The 25,261-nt window shown below is 34.8% G+C and overlaps 1 protein-coding gene across 13 annotated transcripts in view; it reads left to right on the forward strand.

Moving 5' to 3' along the window:
* Nucleotides 1-25,261, forward strand: part of Msp300 (Muscle-specific protein 300 kDa) — a 151,882-nt gene that overhangs the window by 80,294 nt on the left and 46,327 nt on the right. For 7 of the 13 annotated variants that reach the window (XM_088182741.1, XM_088182736.1, XM_088182737.1 and 4 more), the window contains 19 exons: nt 34-108; nt 1,712-5,442; nt 5,515-5,692; nt 5,759-5,944; nt 6,016-6,363; nt 6,433-6,693; nt 6,771-7,241; nt 7,313-8,611; nt 8,685-8,858; nt 9,043-9,153; nt 9,264-9,501; nt 9,574-9,908; nt 9,981-12,428; nt 12,635-12,940; nt 15,571-15,722; nt 22,942-23,752; nt 23,916-24,074; nt 24,151-24,363; nt 24,451-24,702. In XM_088182741.1, the coding sequence (XP_088038867.1) occupies nt 34-108; nt 1,712-5,442; nt 5,515-5,692; nt 5,759-5,944; nt 6,016-6,363; nt 6,433-6,693; nt 6,771-7,241; nt 7,313-8,611; nt 8,685-8,858; nt 9,043-9,153; nt 9,264-9,501; nt 9,574-9,908; nt 9,981-12,428; nt 12,635-12,940; nt 15,571-15,722; nt 22,942-23,752; nt 23,916-24,074; nt 24,151-24,363; nt 24,451-24,702 (11,748 nt within the window). Of the gene's footprint in view, nt 1-33; nt 109-1,711; nt 5,443-5,514; nt 5,693-5,758; nt 5,945-6,015; nt 6,364-6,432; nt 6,694-6,770; nt 7,242-7,312; nt 8,612-8,684; nt 8,859-9,042; nt 9,154-9,263; nt 9,502-9,573; nt 9,909-9,980; nt 12,429-12,634; nt 12,941-15,570; nt 15,723-22,811; nt 22,885-22,941; nt 23,753-23,915; nt 24,075-24,150; nt 24,364-24,450; nt 24,703-25,261 lie in introns of those variants that run through there. The other 6 variants (XM_088182742.1, XM_088182744.1, XM_088182747.1 and 3 more) reach the window with 3 other exon arrangements.

Raw genomic sequence — 25,261 nt, forward strand, 5'->3', positions numbered from 1 at the left:
ATAACCAACATAAACAATTGTGTTTTGAAACAGGGTTTTGTAAACGTTATCGAAATTCTGCAAAGAGATCTGACCGAAGTCGTATCAATGGCAGATATATTGGATCAAGTAAGATCAGTCATCAAAAATAATATTTTATAATTCACAATAGCACAAATATGACATAACCAAAGCACAGCTGCAAAATTGTAGTATTTGTTACTTTTTTATATTTATTTAATTTTTTTGGTGATGGTGGTTTTTTTGGGGGTTAATGTTTTTGGAATTAACTATGGTGACAAAGAATAGATGTAATTTTAATCAAGACACTGATCTCACTAAATGATTTAATTAATAAAATAATGTTAATAGCATTGTACATATAATAATTTGCCACAAAAGTAAAACAAATGAATTGTTGTTGTTAACGAGACATTTTTGTTATATTTACATATAAGAACTGTAAATACTTTTTTGATTCATTCTTTTTCGTGTTCGAATTTCTACCATGTCCGCTTCACTGTGTACATCTTACCGTGCGACCTTCTTACCGTGGAGACTTTTTAACATGTGACCTTTTTATCACACTTGTCATAATTATATTATTCAGGGTTAGAATAAATATCAAATGGTTAGAATAAAAAAAATAATATACCAATTATAAATATAAATGGGAAGTAAATTATTTATTTTATAAATATCATATAAAATATCTCACTCGCGTCAAAACTGCTGGACAGGTTAGGTATAAGCGAGCGAGCGAGCGTTGGTCAGAAAATTGAATACACCATGAACAACTCAACGAATCTATTTAATTGTATGTAGGACTCGAAGGTATTCAAAGTGACGAACGAAGTGGGAATAACAACAGAGCGGCGGCGGGGAGAGCACGCTTGGCTTATTGTGTTGTCATCTGAAAATGTTGCGAACCCAACTAAACACGTTGGCCCCAAAACACCTTGATAATGATGATATTAAACTGCCAACATGCGAATGACAGATCGACTAGTTGTACCGATCTTCAGTATTACAGCAACATTATTGCCAACTACAAAAATGATTCTGACAATCTGTCAAAATAATCCTTAGCATTTAATATAAATTCTGACCATCTTTTATTTATTCTGACCTTTTAATATAAATTCTGACCCGAAAAATACAAGCCAATACCTTATAGAGAGAAACTAATAACATATTTCAATTTATTGTGAAATTTCACATTTAAATCGAGTTTAAATCTTTATGGCAAAAATCTGCAAAATTGTTGTACAGTATTATTGTAAATTAAATAAATTAATATTTTTATGTTATTTGATTTTTGGCTGCAATATTAATTTTATGTTGCAAAAGCAATTTTTTTGTAATTTATTATTTGTTTAGAATAAAATATATTATATAAATTTATTTTTATTCAAGATTCTTAACATGTTTTTTAATATTGTAAATTATATTTTTTATTCCAAATAATAAAATAATAAAAAATTGATATGAACTATTCTATAAAATTGTTTACATAAATCAATATAGCTTAAATAGTATAAGCAATGATAATGGTTTTAAATTATGCTTTAATGTTTTACAACGAACACTTATTTTGTATTACCTTCAAATTAGATTTATATTAGACTCTAGTATAATATAATATGTAATATAGACTTTAAAAGGTGGTCTGGATTAAACTAAAGTAATCCGATTTATGGTAAAAGTTTATAATGTAACAATATACTTTCAGATGCTCGTAGTCGATCTTAAAAAGACAGAAGCCGAATTCGATAAGCTAACTGATGATTTGAGCGACTTGATCGAGAGTAGCAATGAAACGCGAGTAGCTGTTAATATTCAACAAATAACTTCAAGATTCCAATCCATTCAAGCTACGGCTAAGGAAATCATCAAAAAATGCGAGCAAGCAGTTGCTGATCACACAACATATCAAGAAAAATACAAGCAATGTGCTGATTGGATATCGACAGCTCAGATTAAGTTCAAAGAGTGTAAAGATATTGCCAACTCAAGTTCTCGTGCCGATATTCTAAGCAAAACCGAAGGTCTTGCTGAATTACTATCGCAAAAATCAAGTGCCACTTTACTTCTAAACAACGCAGTAGAGCTAGGAGAAAAGGCCAATCTCTCTACTTCAGACGAAGGCAAGGAAATAATTAGACAACAATTGCAAGAGTTACAACACTCTCTAGAATTACTCTTCGACGAGATCGGAAGCGTTGAAAGAGATCTTCAAGCAAAACTTACCAAATGGTCAGGCTTTGAAGAATGCTTAGATAACATCAAGAAGTGGTTGAGTTCTGCTGAACAAATGTTGCCTAAAGAAATAGAATTAAAAGCGACGCTTGATGAGAAGCGAAACCAATTGACTGTTTATAGAAATTTCTTACAAGAAGCTTTGATGCATCAACAAGATATTATTGATCTACGCGATAAAACTGATAATTTACCAGAAAGAAATAAAGACATCATAGATCAGTTAAATACAATGGTGGATCAACATAAGAATATTTTGCAAAGAGCACAAAAATATGTTGAGAGATATGAAGGTATTGTTAGCGATCATCAACAGTATAGTAAGGCCGTTATGGATTTGCAAGAATGGGTAGAAGCAACACATAACACAGTTGATTTATGGGGAGATAGTGAGCTGGAAAGGGTTTCGCTATATAGTAACGTCGAACGTTTGAAGAATTTACAACTGCGTTTACCAGAAGAACAACCAAGAATTGATCTGATTAGATCTTTAGGTGAAAAAGTTATTCCTGGAACGATCGATTCTGGTCATATCAACATCAGAAACCAAATTGATTCATCGCAACAGGAATGGGAAGGTTTGTTATCGTTCATCAAGGCCACTATGGAATCATTGGAAAGCAAATTGCAACAGTGGAATGAATATGAAAGTCTCAAAGAACAATGCTTGGCTTGGATCCGCGATACCGATACAAAACTACATGCTATTGATTTGAAATCAACTTGCGAAGAAAAGCAAAAACAACTAGATTCATTGAAAATTCTTCAAGGAGAAGTCAGAGCGAAAGAACTCGAAATTGATAGTGTAACAGAAAAGGCTCAACAATTACATAAAGGCACAATGGGATCTAGAAGTTTGCAAATAACGGAACTAGGATCAAAATATCAACAAGTCTCGCAAAAGGTAAAGGATTTAACGAGTAGATGGCAACAATATGTAAAAACGCATCAAGAGTTTGAAAGCAATTTATCAGAATGTATGACTTGGCTCGACGACATTAAAAATAAAATGTCATATTGTTCTAATTTGAGTGCATCATCTCAAAAGGATTTGGAAAATAAATTGGTGCTTATTCAAGATTTATTATTGATTAAAGACGAGGGCTTCTCAAAAGTGCAAGGCGTTGTTGAATTGGCACAGTCTGTATTAGCAAATACTTCAACTACTGGTCATGAAGCAATTAATAAATCTTTAGCCAAACTTCAAGAAGAATGGTCTGCGTTAGCTTCAAAGATGATCGAAGTAAAGTCACTATTAGACGACTCTATAAGTAAATGGGCCGGATTCCTTGAACATATTCAGACTTTGAACAAAACTGTAGAATGGATGGAAAGTTCTTTGAATGAAATTACACCTTTCCAATCAAGCATTGGCGAAAAACGCTCTCAATTAGAAAAGGCTAAAAATTTGGAAGAAAAGGTCCGCTGTGAGAAAATCGAAGTCGATAATTTGAAGGCAAAGGCTAATGAAATGATAGAGAGCGGGCAACAATCTCAAGCTGCTCTGCAAGCCCAAGAAATATTAAATAAATTCGATTCTTTGTTTGATAAGATTAAGAACATTCTATCTGAAAGAGAAGCACAATACAGGGACCATAGAATTTATAAAGAGGCAACTGATGATTTGATTGCTTGGTTGAATAGAGCTAGGGAAAAAATACCATCTATGAAGTCGAAGAGTTTGAGTGATAAATTAGCAATTGAAAATGCAGTAGCTCCTTTAGATGCATTGCTAAACAAACAAGCTCAGGGTGAACTTCTCGTTGAACATCTTACACATACTGGAGAGGTGACATTGGCCAGCACATCTCCTGAAGGGCAGAGAATAATTAGGAATGAAATGAAAGCACTAAAAGAAAGTTTTGAAACTTTGTTTAATGAAATTCGCCTTCAAAAAGATCAATTGGAAGCTACAGTTGCACAATGGCGTGAATATAAAGATGAATATGAACGTCTTTCAGATTGGCTCCAACAAACTGATATTCTAATTAAGAATCATAAACTAGCTACGTTGGCCACTGTAAAAGAAAAAGAAAATCAAGTAAAAGATGTTGCTCAAATACTTGAAAAACTAGAAAAAGGTAAAGAAGATATTGAACGATTCAATAAAACTGCTTCGGGACTGTTGTCGTCTCATTTAGATACTTATGTAAATAATCAGTTGCGTCACTTGAACTCTAGATATCAAGTGCAAGTTAATTTAGGCAAAGATGTAATGAAGAAGGTGGAAACAAATTACGAACAGCACAAAGAATATGAAAGTGTACTGGCTAAAGCTAAAAGTTGGATGGAGAATGCTTGGGATTTGATCCGAAGCTGCAGTGAATCTTCCAGTACGTGCAGTAAAGACGTTTTACAAAAACGTCTAGAGCAAATTCAAGAGCTTTTGAAAAAGCGCGAAGTAGGCCAAAATCTGATTCACTCTACAGTCAACTATGGCGAAAAGGTACTACGTAATACGCGATCCGATGGACGAGACAGAATAAATACTGAATTGAAAGATATTCAAAACGAATGGGAGAGACTTGTCAAGAAAATGTCAACTGCTAAAGTGCACCTCGAAACAAGTCTGCTTCAATGGGCTGACTACAGTTCGAGTTATTCACAACTTCAACAATGGATAACAGATCGGGAAGCTAAACTGCAAGAAGTTTGTGAACAAAAGGTCGCTAAGTCCAAACGTGGACAAGAAAGACCATCTGGATTGACATCTGGTTTGAGCTTGGGTGAAAGAAAAGCCACTCTGCGTCAAACGAATAATATTGTTCAGGATATAGTTTCATTTGAACCTATGATTCAATCTGTCACATCAAAGGCATCTGAACTCATGCAAGCTGCTCCCGCAACTGAAATTACAAATAAGTACGAATCACTCAGTAAACAAGCTAAAGATTTATACGCCAAGCAAAAGGAGACTGTCGAACAACACCAAGCATTTATTGATGCAGGAAATGATTTCATTCAATGGTTAAGATCATCTAAAGAGCGATTGGGAAAATGTTCTGAGCCTACTGGCGACAAGGAATCGTTGAGTGGAAAGATTTCTCAATTGAAGATTTTGCAGAGCGAATTACCAGAAGGACAGAAGAAACTCGAAAAGGCTTTAGAAAAAGCAGAAATATCCTGTCAAATTGCTGATCCGGAAGATAAGGAAGTAATCGAGGAGGAAGGAGCTCTCATGCAAGAAGATTACGATTCTTACGTGTATGTTTTTTTAAAGTATTATAAATGCTGTATTTTAATGTAGTCTGAAAATAATATTATTTTAATTAACAGAGAACAACTCAATAAAACTAAGATGTTAATCGAAGAAGGCATTGTTAAATGGACGGAATATGAAGATCAATATAAAGAAGCTGCTGATTGGCTTAATACAACTGAAGGTGTTGTCAAATCATTTAATAAGCTTCAAGAAAGTTTAGAGTTGAAAAAGACTGTATTAGAAGAATTCCAGGTTCTTAGAAAACACTTCACTTATCTTTTTTGAGAAATTAAAATTAACTTATATTTTTATTTTAAGGTTCATTTGCAGACGCTGTTCGATTGGCAACGTGAGTTGGATAGATTGAACATGCGAGCACAAAGTTTACTAGAAACTTGTGCGGATACAAGAGTATCCAATGGTATTACACAGCTCACAACAAAATATAATGCTCTGCTGTCTCTTGCAAAGGAGATCATGAGACGACTGGAATTACATTATCAGGTAATTTTTAATATGATCAGAATTCATACGTCTACTTATTTACATTGTTACGTAACTCTTAAACTATTTAGGAACATCAACAACACAATGCTTTGTATGGAGAATGCCAAGATTGGGTTGACCGCACTCGTGATAAACTAAACGAATGCACTGAAATGCCAAGTACAGCTCAAGAAGTACAGAATAAATTGAATAGCGTGAAGGCAATCAGACAAACTTTGGAACAAGGACAAAATAAATTGCGATATGTTTTGGAATTAAAAGAGAAAGTTATCATGAATACGGAGCAAAACGGTTCTGCTAAAATTCAGGAAGATACTGAAAATTTGAAACAAGAATTCGAGAAACTGCTCGTAGACGTGCAAGAAATTAGGAACAGACTAACAAGTAGAGCAGCACAGATTGATGAAATATATAAAGTAAGATTGAATAGTTTTGAAGATATGTTTTATATAAACTATATATATTAATATTTTATGTGTTTTTAGCTTCACAAACTTTTGAGTGAGTGGTTGGATGACATTGAGCAAAAATCTCAACCCGAAGGAGCTTTATTGAATGAACTGTCAGAGAAGAAAGCTAAGTTAGAAAAATTCAGAGCAATTCAGAGAGATATAAATTCACATAATGAACTCATCAAGAAAATAGAACTCCGTCTTGCTGAGGATTCGACGATTCAATGTGCTGAAATAGAAGAAAGCCTGAAAAAGCACGTCGGACTTAAAAATACAGTAGATAAGACAATCAAGGTATGTTAATTTTTAAACATTATGTTTATTTAAATATATCTAGTATGAACTACATATTCTTATTTTATATTTTTAAGGATTTGGAGCAACAGGTTAACGATCACGTGAAATTCAAAGATGGCTTGGATTCGTTTAATGATTGGATCAGAATTTGCAAACTGGATATTCAACAATGTTCAGATCTGCACGGGGAACGTGAAAAGTTAACAGAGAAAGAAGCAAAGATGAAATCAATTGTTAATACTATTCCCGAAGGAGAAGCTCTGCTCAAGAAAATAATCAGTATCAGTGAAAAAGTAATCAAAACAACAGGAAAGGAAGGCCAAGATTCCATTAATCAAGAAATAAAACAAGTTAAAATTGAATGGGATAATGTCCAACAATTCTTGAAAGAAGTTCAAAAGATATTGGAGAAATGTGCACACGCTTGGAGTGATTTCATGGACACGTCACAAAAAATGAAATCTTGGGAAGACGACTTTGAACAAAGACTTAATGTAGTGAGTCAAGTAAACAAAATGACACCAGAACATTTAGAGAAATGTCGAGTAAGTATTACAATATATTTTAATATAAAATTTGTGTATTTCTAATTATATTTTTCATAACTTTTTATTAGGGTTTGTTAGAAGAAGCCGTTGCTAAGAAAGTAGTTTTAGAAGAGTTGAACGATAGATGTGAAAACTTGATGGAATTAAGTGCATGTTCATGGGTACGAGATCAAACAGTGCAACTTCAATCAAAGTATTCTAATTTGCTAACGGCTATACAAGGAATAGTTTCAAACGTAGAGAAAAATCTCTCTGATCACACCGAATTCCAAAAAGCAAAGAAAGAACTTCAAAGTTGGCTGGAAACGGCTCATGGGTCTGTTCAAGATTGCATCGGCGTAGGAGATATTCCATCAATCAAAGACAAGTTGGAAACTATTAAAGTAGTGACAACTAGAATGACCGAAGGACATCATTTACTATCTGTTTTGCAAGACGCATTCTCCAAAGCTATCAACAACACTCCGCCAGATAAACAAGATGCGCTGAGAGAGAGCATGAAAACATTGAGAGAAAGTTGGGATCAACTAAAAATGGATTTAAATTCAATTACCGCTCAACTCAAGGCGTCCTTGAACAAATGGGAAGATTTCAATGATTGCAAGGCTCGTTTAGAGAAGTGGATCACTGAAACAGAAGAAAATTTGAAGATGAAAACGGATACTAAAGGAGAACTTGGTGAAATGAAGACATTGTTGGAGCGTTTTAAACATATTCAAGATGAAATACTAGGCAAGAAGACAGATATAGATCATCTGAAGAACGAAGCTATCGAACTCAGTTCTTGGGTCAAAAATCCATCTGCCATGGAATCGGCTCGTTCGATTGAAACAAGATGTGAAGGCTTAAGGGCTCATTGCTTAGCATTGAAGAATCTTTTGGAATCCGAGATTAATGATTACAGTGCCTATCACCAATCATTGCAAGATACTGAAAAATGGCTTTTGCAGATATCGTTCCAACTTATGGCCCACAATTCATTATTCATTACTAACCGAGAGCAGACAGAAGATCAATTAGCTCAACATGCCGTACTATTAGATGATATTCAAAAGTATCAAACTACTTTAGATGACTTAAAAGATAAGGGTCAAGGCCAGATTGATAGATATGTAGGCAGCACTCCTTCAATTAAAGGTCTCATTAATAAACAACTGCTGAATGTGCAAGATAGCCATAAATCATTGCTTACCACTGCATTACAAATAGAAAAACGTTTATTAGAGAGCTTAGCCAAATTCAAAGAATATGAAGACACACTGGAGAGCATTATGGCTAATTTAGATTCTTATGAGCCAATGATTACAGAACTTGATGTACCAGCTGAGAATTTACAGCACGGGAAAGAACAATTGGAGAATGCTAGGGTATGCTTTTTTCTATAGATCTTATTTGATATTGTATTTAAATTATATATATATATTTAATTTATATCTACAGTTGATGCATAATAAATTGCAAACGGAAAAAGCTAGATTAGTAGTCGCCGTTCAAGCTTGTGAGGCTGCTGCTGCTTCTGTAAGTAGACCTTCCAGTCCATTGGATAGTGCACCACCACCAATTCCTCTCCGCGAATTGCAAACGAGGGCTCGATTGGAAGATTTGATTGATCAGGTAATCATTTTTGTATTACTATTTTTTTTGTATGTTTTAGTTTGCATGTTTTTTTATAATATTTTAATTTTTAGTATTAGATGTTATATTATTATTCATGTAAATATGTTATATTAACATAAAATATTTTTGTTATTGTTTTTTATTTTTATTACGGCATGTTTTTATTGTACTTTATAAATAGCCAAAGAAAATATCGCATGTTGAATCAGTTCCAAAAAAAGGCATAAATTCCCTATTGGAAGTATTACAAACTAAGGAGTTTAAAAATAAAATGGAAGACATGTCTTCCAAGGTAAATACATGCTTGGATATTTGTTTTTCAATCTAATTCTCTGTTCTGTTTTGATGAATATATTTTTTATATCGAAATTAACATAACAATAATTTTAATGTATCTTTAAGGTACAAGGTCATTTGAGTAATCTCACTAGCACGGTTAAAGAAATGGAAGAAGCGAGACGTCAACGTGTTGCTCTCGAAGAATGGATAGTACAACAGACAGCAACTGTTAACGATTGGAAATGTAACCCATCTAAATTGCGACCCGAAGCAGCTAAACAAGAACTTTCTGCAATGAATGATTTGATGTCGACGATTGGTGAGAAAAAGTTGAAATTGAAAACTGAAATTGCGAGTTCAGGTATAAATAATTTTTAATCATTTCTACACTATGTCCTTATGATATGTTAATTTCATTATTTCTCACATAAAGGTTTTGAAGACGAACCCGATCTTGAAGAACAATTGGAAAAACTCGAATCTGATCTCATGGAAGCATTGTTTAAAGAACAAGGCAATCAAAATATAATCGATCAATTCAGAAAGAATGTTCAAGATATACACGATTGGTTCAATATGATATTGAAACGCATGGAAGTCTTAGACAAAGGTTCGGGACTTTCTTGTCCTGAGAAATTAAAGGCTATTTCTGAATTGAACGTCGAGTTCAAAGAGGAAGGACCTAAAAAATTAGACGGTGTTAAGAGTACTGCTGCTGATGTCATTAATATCATTAACAATTTAGATTCACAGCAGGTTGAGGAACAGGTATTATTTAATGTCAATATATTTTTATTAGTTATTTATACGTTCAATATATAATATTTTATTATTTTACAGCTAAAATCTGTCGAAAGAAGATATAACGATATTAACAATAGACTGCAAAGAAAGACTCAAGTTTTGGAAATCACTCATAAAGAAATTGATGGTACAAGACAGGAGATTGACGACGCTCGTAACTGGGTCACTCAAAAGATAAGCGATGTTAAAAATCCACCACCATTAGGTTTTGAGAGCAAGGCTGCCAAAGACCGCCAACAGGAACTTGTATTCTTATTGAAAGAAGCTGATGGTAAGAAAACGTTGGTTGATTCGCTAGAAAAGAAGGTCAGAAATATCCAAAGTGAATTAGAGCCGGGTGAACAGAATAAATTGGAATCGGCGCTTTCAAATCTTAGCTCAGAACAGAAACAGCTATCAGCTTTAATAAAAGCAGAAATAGAAAAAATGGGTTCTGCAATGCAGGGAAGGAAGAAGTTTGAGAATGATTTGGAAAAGGCTCATTCTTGGATCAAATCTAAATTGAATGAAGTGAGAAAATTGGGAGGATATGCACCCCTCAAAGTCAATAAAATCGAGAAGGACTTGGAAGAGCATAATATTCACAGAATAGGAATTAGAGATTTCGGTGATAATAAATTAAACGATATTTTGAAACAAGGTAATAATATATTAAAAGAGTGTTCACCTACCGATCGCGAAAGACTTCAAGCATTGCTGGATGCTATTAATAGTGGTTATGAAGAGTTGAAGAAAGAATCCGAAGAAAAATATTCCGCATTGAATGACCTCTTGGGAGCGCGTAAAGTTTTCGAGGATGATTTGGGTAAATGTCAACATTGGTTAGATGAAGCTGAAGTCGCTATATCCGGCGATTTGCGTACTTCAAGTATCAATCTTCTCGAAGGACAGCTCGCCAAGTACAATAAGCTGAATGAGGAAGCTGCAAACATAGACGAAATTATCAATAAGATATCCGAACAAAGTAATGCCATATTACCTACTCTTTCGGATGCTGATAAACTTCAGCTTAGCGAAGAAATAAAATCGCTCAAAGATAAGCATGCACGCATCAAGGGTATAATTAGAGATAAAACTAAGGCGTTGCAAGATAACATCCAAGAATACAAAGAGGCAGCTAAGAAAATTGCCGAAGCCGTGCAATATATGACTCATATTCAAAACGAATTAAAGAATTTGAATAAGCCCATAGGCAGCAAAGTCGAAGACGTGCAAGGCATGTTGGCTGCATATGAAAACATTTTGGACGATCTAAAAGCAAATAAGTCTAAATTAAATGATCTACAAGGTGGTAATCTAACTGACCTCCAGGATATTTTGGGTCAACAAGATGATTTGATTCGGGCAATTGAAGATCAAATATCTAAATTGCGCTACCTGCTGCTTCTCAGAGAACAATTTATAGGGCTAGTAAGCGAAATCATGAATTTCATAATGAAATATACAGCAATTATTACCGATATTGAAAAATCTGGAACAACATCTGAAGAAAAAATTAAAAAGTATGATGACGTTATTTCAAAGATTCAAGAGTGCGAGGCAACTTTAGCCGCCGCTACAGATAAGGGACAACAGATTGCTGCCGAAGGCACTGCTGCTGATAGAAACAGCATAACAGAACAACTGCAATCACTCAAGCAACAACTTCAAACATTGAGAAGAGCCGTCGAAAGCCAGAGGCAAGAGCACGAAAAAGCTGCGGCCGAGCATAAAAAGGTCAGCAATGACCTTATGAAAATACTTGAATGGTTACATGCGAACGAAGCAACAGTACATTCAAGACCACTTCTCTTGAGGAGCATTGAAAACACAGATAAGCACATTGCTGAACATTCTAAATTGGCGGATGATGTCAACAAACACCTTGATAACATTAGAAAGTTGAAAGAGTCTATTAAACACGACGACGGAATGCCAAGTTCGCTTTTGGAGATGCTTTCAGAGGCGAATTCGCTTCTGGCTACATTACCCAGAGAATTGGAAGAGAGAGGGAAATATTTGGACGATAACAAACGCTACAGACTTGATTATTTGGCTCTCGTTGAGAAATTGAATGCTTGGGTAAAAGAAGCTAACATCCGATTGGACATGAGCAAAGACGGAGTAGACTTTGAAAATATAATTGCCGATTTGGAAGAGCACAAGGCGTTCTTTAGCACAGAGCCAATCATGAGAGAATTAGTGTCTCAACAAATGCAGAAGGCTGCAGATAAGATATGGCCATCGCTGAAATCGTCCGAACAGGAAGAATTGTCTAAAGAGCAACAACAATACAGTCAGCTGTTGAAAAACACACTGAACTCTGCTAAGTCGCGACAGGCTCAATTAGAGCAAGACGTAGAAATTTGGAAGGACTACTGCCAGTTGGCGGATAAGATTTCCGCCATTCTAGATAGAACCCAGTTTGTTGATGAACCTGTTTCTAATTATGCCGGACTGCAATTCAACATTCAGAAGATCGAGCATGCTCTCAATGATATACAGGTACGTTACATATTTTAATTAATGACAGTGATGATGCCATCGTTCATTCAGATATTGTGAATAGAGAAGCAAGGCTGTATCCTCATTTGGAGCGCTGATCTAATCACACATGTTTGTTTGAGAAAAACCTGTATGAATAGTTATTTTTTATAATAGTCATTATCACATACATGCGAGCCGATTTATTGAATTTTTGAAAATTTCAGGGTCAGCAGTCGCTTTTGGAGGTCTTGCAGGAGCGTGCGCGTGAACTTCTTCGCCAAGCTGACGCTCCAAGTCGCGATATAATTGAAAAACGCGAACGGGAAATAGTGTCTCAATGGAATGACGTGTGTGGAGGACTCTCTAAAAGAAGAGAAACATTAACAGGTCTCGCTGAAAGATGGGCAGCTCTTGATGCTCTCAAGCAGAAACTTGTAGCATCATTAGCAGCTCTTCATGATCGCGTACGCCACCTAGATCCTGCGCCTCGTTCCAAGAACCAACTTAACGAGATTAAGAATGTACTTCTTGTGAGTATACTTTTACTTTTTCATCGAATTTCTTTTACGTTTTATAAACATACATCTGCAGTATTCAATACCTCATTATTTTAACAATGGTGTTGTAAATTTAATTGCATTATTTGTTTACCTTTTAGAATGTTATGACTCAGTTCTTTATTGCGCATTGTTAACACAATACATTAATTTTTCTTATCTCGTTTTAATCAAAGATTAAAATTATGTTTTGAAATGGTGTTAAGTATCTTAATAAAATTAAATCGACTGTGAAACAGTAATATGAGTAACTGATTCAGGGTTGACTTAATTAAACAATAAACATTTTTATTGATATGGCTTAACTTATTGGCTTTCACAAACTTTATGAAAAACTTATTTTTTATATCTCGTATTTGAGGAAAAGTAAAATATCATTATATATGTAAATATGTACTATGTAGATATATCTGCCGTGGTCACGAAGCAAGAAAATTTTCGATTTTTATGTACATTAGCGTTATTTGTATAGAGTAGCTATTATGCCGCGTAGTAATATTTTTTCTAATTACAGTTTATTTTTGTTGAGTAATTTTATATGTATATTTAAAAAAAAATCCTTTTCATTTATTACATATTATAAAAAAGTGCAAAAATCATAGATATGCAGCGCAGCGAGAAACTTTCCATTTTTTTGTCAAAAACATATTTTATTTTTATGGAAGGCTAGCTTATAATTAGGTCACTTTCTTCTTATTTTTTTACTACATGGCCAAATCAATCACAACGTCATATTAAAATAAAATATAGTTAATTGAGGTCAAATTCTTATATGTAGGAAGGGTTGCAAAATCATAATAACTTTTAAATTATGGTTGCCTCCTTATGAGTTCTCCTCCTTGCTTTTAACGTTATAACAGTATGTTTAGTTTTCAATAACCGTTTTATAAATAAACACTTCTTGGCATCATTAATGAATTTCATTGATCGTTAAACCATTTGTTCATTTTATTGAGTGGGTTAATTAGTTGTAACCGATGATCTTTTATTGCTTTTCTCACCACGAATGTTTTAAAGTAACGATATAGCAAAGCATTTCAGTAGTACTATATATAATATTTTGCACAGAATAAACGGATCGCAAAATGACTTTCTTTACTTTTCTGAATATCCAAATATAAACGGAAGCAAAAAGTTTCTTCTATAACAATAACATATTTTTTATCCTGAACAGAGACAGCCATACTATATTCGATTCAGAAATCAAAGTCAGTGGAGCGTTATTACACTAAAGTTTCATTAAAATTAAATTACATTAAAGTTTAAATTACACTAAAGTTTCCAAATATTTGTTATTTTTAACTATTCGAATATCGAATAGTAAACTATAAAATATTAGAATATTCGAATATAATTTAAAAATACAGTTTGAATAATTTATAAAGGTTCATGCATATATATAATTCTATGTTATTTTAAAAACAATAAAACCAAAGCAATATATTTTAAAGCAATTAAGTGTTTTAAACTTTCAGTACAAAGTTTAATATTAATTATTCCTGTTGCCGAAAAGACTATAACTCGGTATGTTAAACTAAAAATATTACCATAAAAATAAAAAAAATATTATTTTGATTATTTTGATTTTCGGTTATTATTATTGTTAAAATAACATAAAGATAATAAGATATGTTTCGCAAAAAGTGGCACAATTGGGCTATAGATAGTGAATACATACAAAGACTAAATACATGTTACGCAATTGTGTTTTTAGAATTAGGCGAGTTTTTAATAATATTAAAGAAATATGAACAAATACTACGAATAGTTGAAAACGGCAAATATTAAAATGACAAATAGTTGAAAAACGGCGAATATAAATAATATTCGAATATTCGGATTGAAGTCTTTAGTTACACTTTTAATGTTCACCTCTAAAGTTAAGACGTATGTATATACAATCGACATGATCGTAATAATATATTTTTATAATTTTATAAAAACTACAATTGAGTATTAGTATAATTTATATGTAAATAAAGTAAAAATAAAATATTATCTGAAGAACTACTAATAATATCAAATATGAACATTTTTAGAGGCCCTTATCCAATACACATAATATTTCCGGTTAACAATAGTTAAAAAACTAATTATCGCCATTTTCATACAAACTATATCAAGGGTGTGATAAATCACGTTTATTGCATTTTAAACTTTCTAAGAAGCAGTAATAATAGCAATTAAAATACTCATAGAAATAATGCATTGAAGAATACCTATTGTTTTACCATTATTAGGTAAAACAATAGGTATTCTTAAATATGCATATTTTTACAAAAACGTCCATACGCAGTGAGTATCTGTCAAACAGCGAAAGTGTACCAATGAAATGGTTTAGTTAAATGCTGCCTACTGACTATGATTTCTGAACAGAATATACAAGGTGTTCAACAACCCAGACATTTTAATTTATTTTTGCCCCCTCTCCTACCGAAAGCATAGATTCGTTACTGATCGTGAAGGACGGATCTGTTACATAATTCTACGATTCGCCGAAATTTTCGCGCATGTTGCACACCCGTTCGACCTTGGTGTTTGGCGCTTTCGTCGTTTCGTCCGACGATGATGACTCGTTTCATTGACTACATGATATATTGCAGGAAGTGCGCGACGAGGCGGAGGCTCTCGCGCCATTGCTGGACGAGACGCGGACACTGTCGCCCATCATTTTGGAGTTCCTCGAGGCGAGCAGCCCCCAGGGTGCCGCCGAGGCGGCAGCCACCCTCAAGGCGATCTACAGCGATTACGACAAGTGAGTCAACGCATTATTTCCTCAACCTACGGTCGTCATAATACCAACGCGTTTTGACGAATTCTCCTCGTTTGTGGGACACTAATGCCGGCAAATTACTGTCGCTCTTGGCACGGATAGTGTTTTTTAATACGCGTTTCTTTTCTCGTTGGATTTTCTTATTATATATCAATGATGCCGGCGCGCGAGCGTGTGTATGTTTTTTATTTATATTTTGCACGTCCAATTATATAACGATTATACAGAAGTAGATAATATAATAGTAAAACGCTCGGTATTGATCAGAGTCGTGTTAAAGTACTTCTGCACTCGGTTTGGCTTGAGAAATATGAAAAATTCATAGGTATACGCATTGCGCATTCCGATTATAAAACCCAACTTTTGGCGTATATGGGATTAAATACCACAAAAATTCTTGCGGTTTATGTAACTATGAATTTTCATTTCACGAAAACAGAGACTGAATTTATACAAGTTGATTATTTAGATAAAATGAAACTAACCTAGCGTAACACGAGGTGAAGTAAGTGAGGGAAGGAATATTTATTTTCTATAATTTTATAAATAAACTTGAATTTATTTAATATATATCAACATGTTATTGCAAAGTTGACATGTAATATATAAATCTGGAGTTAAAACGTAAACATTCTTGAAGGTATTAAAATTAATTTACGATATTTAAAAATATATTTATAGAAAATATAAATGCTTCTCCTTTCTTATAACGTCAATCGTTGGTAAATTTATAAAAATATTTGTAATGACCTCGAGATTTTCAATTATTAATATAAAAAAAGGCCATAGTCGATACCAACTCTTAAAAAGGCATTTAACCACGACAAATATTTAACTAGTTCTGGAGTACTACAAGGATCCAACTTGGCTCTACCGATTTTCCTCATAACATTTTATTATATGCTTATGAATTGAATCCGCACAAATTCAGATCCGTTATTCATACAAACAATCTGGAGATGCCTATGTAGCTGATCGATCGACAACCAGCAAATTTTCAGCATTGCCAAATATTACTTTGTAAATTTTATATATTTACATGCTTCGCAAAATTCCCTTGTAGTTTTGGTGAAAGTGCTTTAATCCGAAATGCTTTCCTCGGGGTTTTAGGCGTGACCTTTGAGCAGGAATGGAGATTTAGTACGTACATTGTCAACTTTGTGATAAGGTATTAAATATGCTCAATTTCGTTATGCGAAGCGCGTATCTTTGACGCGGCTTGTGTTAAAATTTGTTTTCAAATTATTGTTGACTTTAAAATTCAGATCGGATACCTAAGGAAGAAGTAAAGAAATAATAAAAAATCAACATCAGCACCAGCTGAATTATATAAATTTACTGTTTTTATAGATTGTATTATCAGTAATTTGACAACCAGATTTAATACAGAAAAATAAATAAACAATACACTCAGTTTCATGTGCTTATTCCTTTAACGTAAATCTACAAAAAACAGCCAAATCTGTCCTGAAAATATTTTTTTAAATATGTCATTTCAGTAAAATCATATCAAAATTGATTTTCACCAGTAGCTAAATATAGAATATCTGGCGAGTGCTAGTATATAAATTTATATGATTTCAACATTTTTATATGTAGTAATATATATTTTTATATACTTATTATTCTTTATTTACATCCGATGTATAAATGTTACAGCGAATGTCTATTTTTTGGTGAAGTTATATTTTCACTAGCTAAGTCCAAATACATTTTCACCAGTAGATATATATTTCTACTAGCATAAATATAATTTAATTGATAGGCGCTAATATGCTGCTCTAAAATGCCTCAATTTGACAGTTGCGAAACGTTCATTTGCTGTTTAAACCCAAACCTAACCTAATGAAAGTTAAAAATATAAACTCAACCAACTCGTAGCTCAAGGGAAAATAAGCGAAAGAATAAGTACTGACAAACATCGTATCTCACATATTGCTCCACAGTTTGTATGCAATTTGATATAACACTATGTTTTAAAAATATGATAGCTATCCTAACCGATATTACTATGGACTTCTAATATAAGAGGGCTGATCAAAGTATTTTCAAATCAAACTTTGGTCAATAGGAGAGCGCAAAAACAATTATCACTTCTCAGAAGTCAAAAATTCACGCCAAAAGCAATAAAATCGTGTCGGCGTCGTCGCAGTGGAAACGCTCGGTAACGACCATTTGAACTGGACTGGAAATCCACTATTTGGCTATGGCAATACAATATTTTATTTTTTTAAAGAATATAGTATTTTTTTGATACATATCTTAATGTATTTTCTGTTTTAAAAGTGCTATATTTGAGTATATATTTATCTAAGTTATAATGCGATTATTCTAAGTACATTTTTAATAATTCATTATTGAATGTACTTTTTTAACTTTGCCATTATTATATTTTTACTTCTAGCAGTATCATATTCATCATAATTATGCCCTACAAAGTTTACGTTATGTAGTTATCTATTCAAATAAAATAAGAATAATGTCTGATATCGCATTTGTGTTTATGTTTACACCGAGCTACGAAGTGCTTAAGTCGCGTGGGCACGAACACAAGGTTTCGGGGGTATATTTTGCTAGTAGTTGTTCCATACTACCATATATGAAAATTGACCTTTGACGCATTCGCAAGTGTGTGGGAATTTACCAAAAAGTTCCATATTGATTTTAGACGCGAACACTACGTGAAGATGTATTGTGTGTAACATATAAATATAAGAAATCTTAATTTCCGCACAGAATTCAACAACTTTTAAAGACATTTTTGATAAGCTTAATGCAATCCTTCATTTTCTGTAGATTTTCGATTCCTTGTTGATAAAATCTTAGCTTTTTGACAAAAAAATCAGTTTTATATGGGGAATACAGTAGAAGTAAACTTCAGGTTTGGTTGTGCGGTTCCTTTCAAGAAGTTCCTAGGTAGTAGTAAACATATATATTCGTGTTCGATAATTTTCGTGTTATAGAAAAAATCCTTCTAAACAATATTCGCTTCGCTTCGCTAAAATTCAACGGACGTCCCGACTTATGCTATCACTTAAACTAAAATTATCTTCTTTAAAACCATTAAATCATTTCTGAGCTGTTCCTTCTGTAACAAATCAATGTCCGCAGACAACAATGATGCTACTAGTGGTTTGTGTAGAATCACAGTCACGATTAAATTCATAGAAAAAATATATGTCGAAGATGATATTTTTTATCAACTTGCTCCATTAACGTCAGTTTAAAAAACAACCAATTATTAACAACAGTGAAAAATTAAAATGAAAAATCTACAGAATTATACGAGTATATGACATGATAACAGAAAAAACCGCACAGACTTATTGGACTTCATAATTAACAACTAAGCTAACGATGTGCCATATGAAATAAATAAACATAATACTGTATTTTACCAGTGCATTGACTCTCCGCGCTTTTCAGTAGTGCGTCACTGTGCATTTCAGCTGTTACGTCGTCTCGTCGTCGCCGAGTTCCGTTTATATCGCGACCTGAAAATGCGACATTCTCTCGAGACGTGTCTCGTCAGCGACGATACGGTTTTTCTCGTGGTCATTTCAGTGCCAGGAGAAGTTAGTATGGATAGCTCGGCCGATTTCATTTCATTCACCCCCGCGCTCATTTGTAATAATTATAACACGTGGAAACCGCGTGGAAAATAGAGCTCGTTATATTTAAGCTAATCGTCCGTAACAAATCGTAAAATTCACGGGTAATTGATTTACGACCGTCGAACGATTCAATCAGAAATTTAGTCTCGTTTATCGTATTCGTAGATGGTTAGGTAGATTAAATAAAATTATATATAACTGTCTGAAATATAATTTATAAAAACCGCAGTATGAATGCGATATTTTGATGGTATGTTTTAGCAACATTGTAAACATTTATTATACAAGTTCTGTCCGTTAAAAGCTTTTTAAAAATGTGTATATACAACAATAATTTTAATAAGGGTTAGGAAGGGGGTTTCAACCATAAATAAAACATAAAAGAACTCTTTATGTTTAATGTATGTATTGTGTTTTAAAAAACAGTTAAGAAAATTTCCACATAAAGAGTTATAAATGTTATCATACAATGTGATCACGTTTTACGGAAGACTTAAAAAAATTTTCCATTAAAAACTTAAAATTATATCAACAGGCGTTGTAATGTAATGATTTCAAGTGTAAATTGGTTAATTTTGGAATGAATATCCCTTAATATTCTCATACATGTGTCATTTCACATATTGAAAAGTACCTCAAGAAAATTATTACCAAACTCCATTGTAACTGTAAAATTTCTAATTCTACCAGTTCGCTCGCGGAAAGAAAGGAAGTATGATGACAATTTTCCAGGTGAAAAAAACACGAGATTCAGATGTGACCAAACATTTTCTTGTCCTTAAATATTTAAGTTATTTTCTCAGTATCTTTCAGTTGTGTAAGATCTTTGTATAAACTATGAATTCTTTTGATAAGCATATTTAATGTTACAAAAATAAAATAAAATTTAATTTAGTTATTACTATACATTTTAGTAGTTGAGTAATGCCTTTTTTAACCTTTTGAGTAGCGAGTTCATTTTTACACATGTGAGTGTTTTACTCATTTTTCCATAATTATTTCTGTTATTTATTTATTATTATTTCATATTGCATTTATATTCAGTGATTTTCAACGTCTTATTGTTTTGATTTATTTTACTACTTTTTTGAATAAGTATGTTTTAATAATTTATGTTTCTAACTTTTCTATTATTAAATTAAATTATTTTATTTTACATATTATTTGCCTTTTGTGGATTTTCTTATATCAATTTAAAGGCTCTTATTATATTTTTAAAAATAAATATAAATATTTTTTGTTATTTATTTCGTACTCCTTAATTTATTAATATTGTCTATATTAAATCAAATCAAAAAAATATTATAAAAATAAAATGTTTTTTATTTATGATTTCTTCAATTATATATGTATGTAAATATATACTTTTCTGGGGTACCTCAAAACAGTGAAAGATCGACCGCCGTACATGTACGGCCATACCGTTCACGAGGTTAAAATCTTGTTTATTATTATTTTTATAAACTCATTAATTACTATTGAGTTATATATTGTACAGGCAAATTCCTACAAAGACAAGTAGTATAGTCAATGACTAATATCAGAAAGACTTAGGTTCGAATCCCATATCAACCTTGGTGTTCTTCGATTTTAATCGCATATAGTAGATCGGAATTAGTAATTAGTATATACTTATAATTCCAGATTAGGTTTTCATCGATTTTCCTAATCTCTCTTCACTTATCACGCGAGCAAGCGAAATGTAATGTATCTCACCGTACGCGCCTAATATCTACGTACTAGCTACGACTAGGATGAATATCGATATTACAGTGTCCTGATGGACCAAGTGTTGCCAGCAATATACCCATATAAATTATCAGACGGCGTTACTCTCTCATATTTTAAAGATGATGTCACGTAAATTTACTTATCGATCGTGATTGTTGTGCAATACTTGTTGTCGCTAAAATTTCATCGCTGCGTAAAAAATATACTTTTGCTTCAGTATCATTCGCGTATTACGCGAACGTGGATATTTTAGAAAATAACTATTTTATCACGCCAGATTATCTCATCGTTCAAATATTTAAGTTATATTTGCTCGCGAAATTTTAAATCTGTTCACTTCGCTAACGCTATTATTTCAGTCGAATCCAGAGAATAACACATATTCTGACGGTCGATTTATTCGATTCTTCAGCTGTTGGTATTGTGTCTCGGCGTTTTAAAAGCGAACGATATTGCACAATGGTCCGGAATCGGATCTTATTTTAGTCTCTCGACTACGGCAAGGTCGCATATATGTCCTTAGCGGCTAGACCCAACCGGCTGGCAATATTCTGACGTAAAAATGTTCAGTCTTGAATATTATTTTCGATGCAATGACATCATCTCGACGAATTCGTCACCGGGCAAAGATGACATTTTGTATTCCGGGCGCGCGTTCGCCGGTTATAATTTATTCGCGCGGTCAGTAGTAGTAGTTAAAGTAAGCTGTAAGCGACGTCTGAAAAAATAGCATTTTGCACGGCGTCGCAAAAAGAATACTTTTAAATGGGTCGTCAGGGATACAAACATCGCACGATCCGAGAGAATTGATTTTCGATGCACTCGGACTCGTCTGAAATCTATTTACGAACGTACAAGCGCGAAGCAAAATTGGCGTCTGTAAATAGAGGGGTGATGTTTCGGAAGTGTTCTAGTGGTCAGTGTTATTGCTTTGTTTTTATATAATTCGTGCACATTTATCTGTGATGTTATAAAAATATATTTTGAGGCAATCGATTGGAAATATAAACACAATAATATTATTTATAATATTCAAAGTGTTTTATTGTAATTTATTTTATGTCATAGCTTTAGAATTTAAGCATCTATGATAATAAATATTTTTATGTTTTTCAACGAGTTAATCCATTACTCGTTTTTGGACGCTTTTCGCAGAAAACTTTCAGGCGGAATGGGTTAACACAGACGGTAGTATATATCGTTTTATTATATTACATAACTCTAAACAAGGTCGAGGTCGTCTGCGTCGATCGCGACGTTTAAATGTACGTAATTTAACCGCTCGATGTTTTTAATGGTTTGACTATTCGGAGAGAAGTGAAAATTCGGCTAGGCGTATTATTGCGAGGCCATCGTCCCGACATACACACGTTCGCGCTGCATACATATTTTTCCACGTTCCGCGTTAACATTTATAGAGTTTGTCCCTGAAAATAGTAACAGACGAGCGCGCGTTCGTACCCGAGAAAATCGCTCCGTACCGAAATACTTTCGCTGAATAATAACGTATATTTCGGTACTGGAGAGGTGCCTCACACCAGGATAATTTTCACGTTATGGTGTATGTGTAATATATTATCGGATGCATTTTCGTGGGGATTTCTTGTATTGTGACCTCGAAACGCCGACTGGCTCTATAGTGAGAGTTTGCCGGTCTGCGGGTCTATATTTGAGGCGGGGCGGGCGGGTGACGGAGTGGGGTGGCATCCCGACGCCGGCGTCGCGCAGACCTCCTCGAGCGCCAACACTGGATGGCTGGAAGTGGAGGGACAGGATCGCGCGCAGCCGACACACTATAGGTCTCCCTCGAACCGACCCCCATCGACGTATCGATTCTAACAGCTTTCTCTTTTCAGGCTCCTGAAACTGACCACCGAACGGTTGGAAAAAGCCGACAAAGACATCGCAGACATTGTCGACACTCAAAAACGCATCGCCGAACTCACAGAACGCATCAAGGCCACCCTCAGAGATATCAAGTCCTTCAAAGTTTTCGGAGAAAATCAACAACGTTTAGAAAATCAGTTGAACGCCCTACAAAAGCGCGTTTCTAAAGCTACGACTGATTCTAAATCCCTCATCGCCGACACCGAAAAGAAATACGCAAACAACCATCAACCGGTGCCTACCGATCTCGCTCAAGAACTATCAGCCCTCGAATTACTAACCGAGACGCTCAGCAACACTATGGACGAAAAAGACAGAGATTTCAAACGCGCTCGCACAATCAGATACGACTACGCCGCCGACGTCGACGAAGTCACAGCCTGGCTCCAAAAAGCCGAACTGAAAGTTCAAGACAGAACTTTAGAACCGAGCGTCTTGAAAGAGCAACTGCAACAGCTCCAATCCGAGATCGGACCGATCTGTGAGAAATTAGAACGTCTAACCAAAAATGGCAGGACGATCACAGAAAACGCGCAGGACGAGGCCGAAAAGGAAGTCATACGATCGACGATCGACAATCTGACGGAGCAGATGTCGCAAGTGAAGAGTTTGTTAGAAGACAAGAAGCAGAAGGTAGGGGATTGCTTGGACGCGTGGGCGCGTTTCCTGGCGCTCAACGAGACAGTCAGACAGTGGGTGGAGGTGCAGCGCGAGTTTTTGGCGCGTTCGTTGCATCTGACCACTCTGCAACAGACCAGGCAGAAACTCAACGAGTACTCGGTTAGTTCCCGATATTGACGTTCTTATCTCGGCTGCGCGATTACTTGATTGCGAACGCTCCGCGTTAGGTGTAATATCGCATTCGCGGAGCGTCCGCTATCATGATCGCACGTCGGCCGCCCGGTAATTATTACATCAATAATGTTTATCGTTTTTATTCAAGACCATTTTGAAGAGTTGCAAGACGCAGACGAAAAACTTGAGCGAAATGGCCAAGGAATTGGAGTATATTGCGCAGATAGCGAGCGTCGGCGAATTACCGAGGATTTTAGAAGCGACCGAGTCTTCAAAGGCGGAGGTGGAGGTCAAACTGACGGAAAGGGTAAATTGGGCGGGTCAAGCGCATTTTTAATTTAATTGAATTGTTCTAATGTGTTGTGGCCGATGTATATTTTTAGAATGCGCTATTGCAAGAGGCTTCAGAGGAATGGGAGCAGTGTGAGAAGAAGATGAAGGACGTGCGACACTGGATCGACAAGACGAAGCAGACGCTCGAGTCACCTCAGAACAAGAAAAAGACGTTAAGGGACCAACTCGCGTTGCGAGACAAGATTATCGGGGACGTTTCCATTCAAAAGACTAAAATTTCGATGTCGGTCGATAAGTTGAACGTGAGTGGTGTACTCCAAATTTTACGGCGTTTTTTTTTTGGAACGCTGTTGTATGTTTTTCTTTCTTTTTCGTTGGGTTTCATATAGGTCCACTTCCGTTCCGGCATCGGAGGAGACGAGTGCGTCGAACAGGAAGCTTCGGGTCTAGTGACCGAGCTGGAGGCTCTCGGAGCGGAGACTAGAGCTCAGGCCGCAGGTTTAGAGGCGGCTAGCGCTCAGGTGGAGGCTTACTCTTCGGAACTGCAGAGGCTTCGCGCTTTGGTGCTCGAAGCCGAGCAGAAGCTCAGGACTGCCCTCGCGCCCGCAAAGGAGCGCGATGCAGCTGCGCGCGAGCAACAGGTAATTGTAATTTTACTTCTCGATTTATTCTCGAGCTTTCAGAAAAGCTCCACGTATTTATTTACCACAGACAGCCGCGTAGATATCGAAGTACCGCTAGATAGGTTCCGGGAGGATTTATATCAATCGATTAAGTGGCTAGCGACGACGACGTAAACAAATTCTAGTTTTGTATCTAAATAGTATAAAGTTATAAAGACGAGCGCCGCCGATAGAATTGCAATACGGCGTCTTGACATGCGTCACGGCGTCGTTTTGCGAATACTACGGTGTAGAACCTTCCCAATACGGCCGGGCGGGATTCGCAACGTAATCACACCTAATTTGCATCATCTGGTGTTGCGGTGCACTCGATTTTTGTTTTATCTATCATCATCGCCTATCCATATTATATTTTGGTCAGCTTATTAATAACGGTGGAGGAGTCGCTTTTATATATCATAGCTTTATCATCGTTGGCTGTCTGCATTCATGTGGAACGATGTACAACAAAGGTACTTTGCGTCTTTCTGTATACACCAAAACAAGGGATGTGTGCTCAAAACATGATTCACTTTTT

The sequence above is a fragment of the Plectrocnemia conspersa genome, unplaced genomic scaffold, assembly GCF_051122295.1.
Source record: "Plectrocnemia conspersa isolate PC_06_02 unplaced genomic scaffold, ASM5112229v1 ptg000003l, whole genome shotgun sequence".
In the NCBI taxonomy this organism is placed as follows: domain Eukaryota; kingdom Metazoa; phylum Arthropoda; class Insecta; order Trichoptera; family Polycentropodidae; genus Plectrocnemia; species Plectrocnemia conspersa.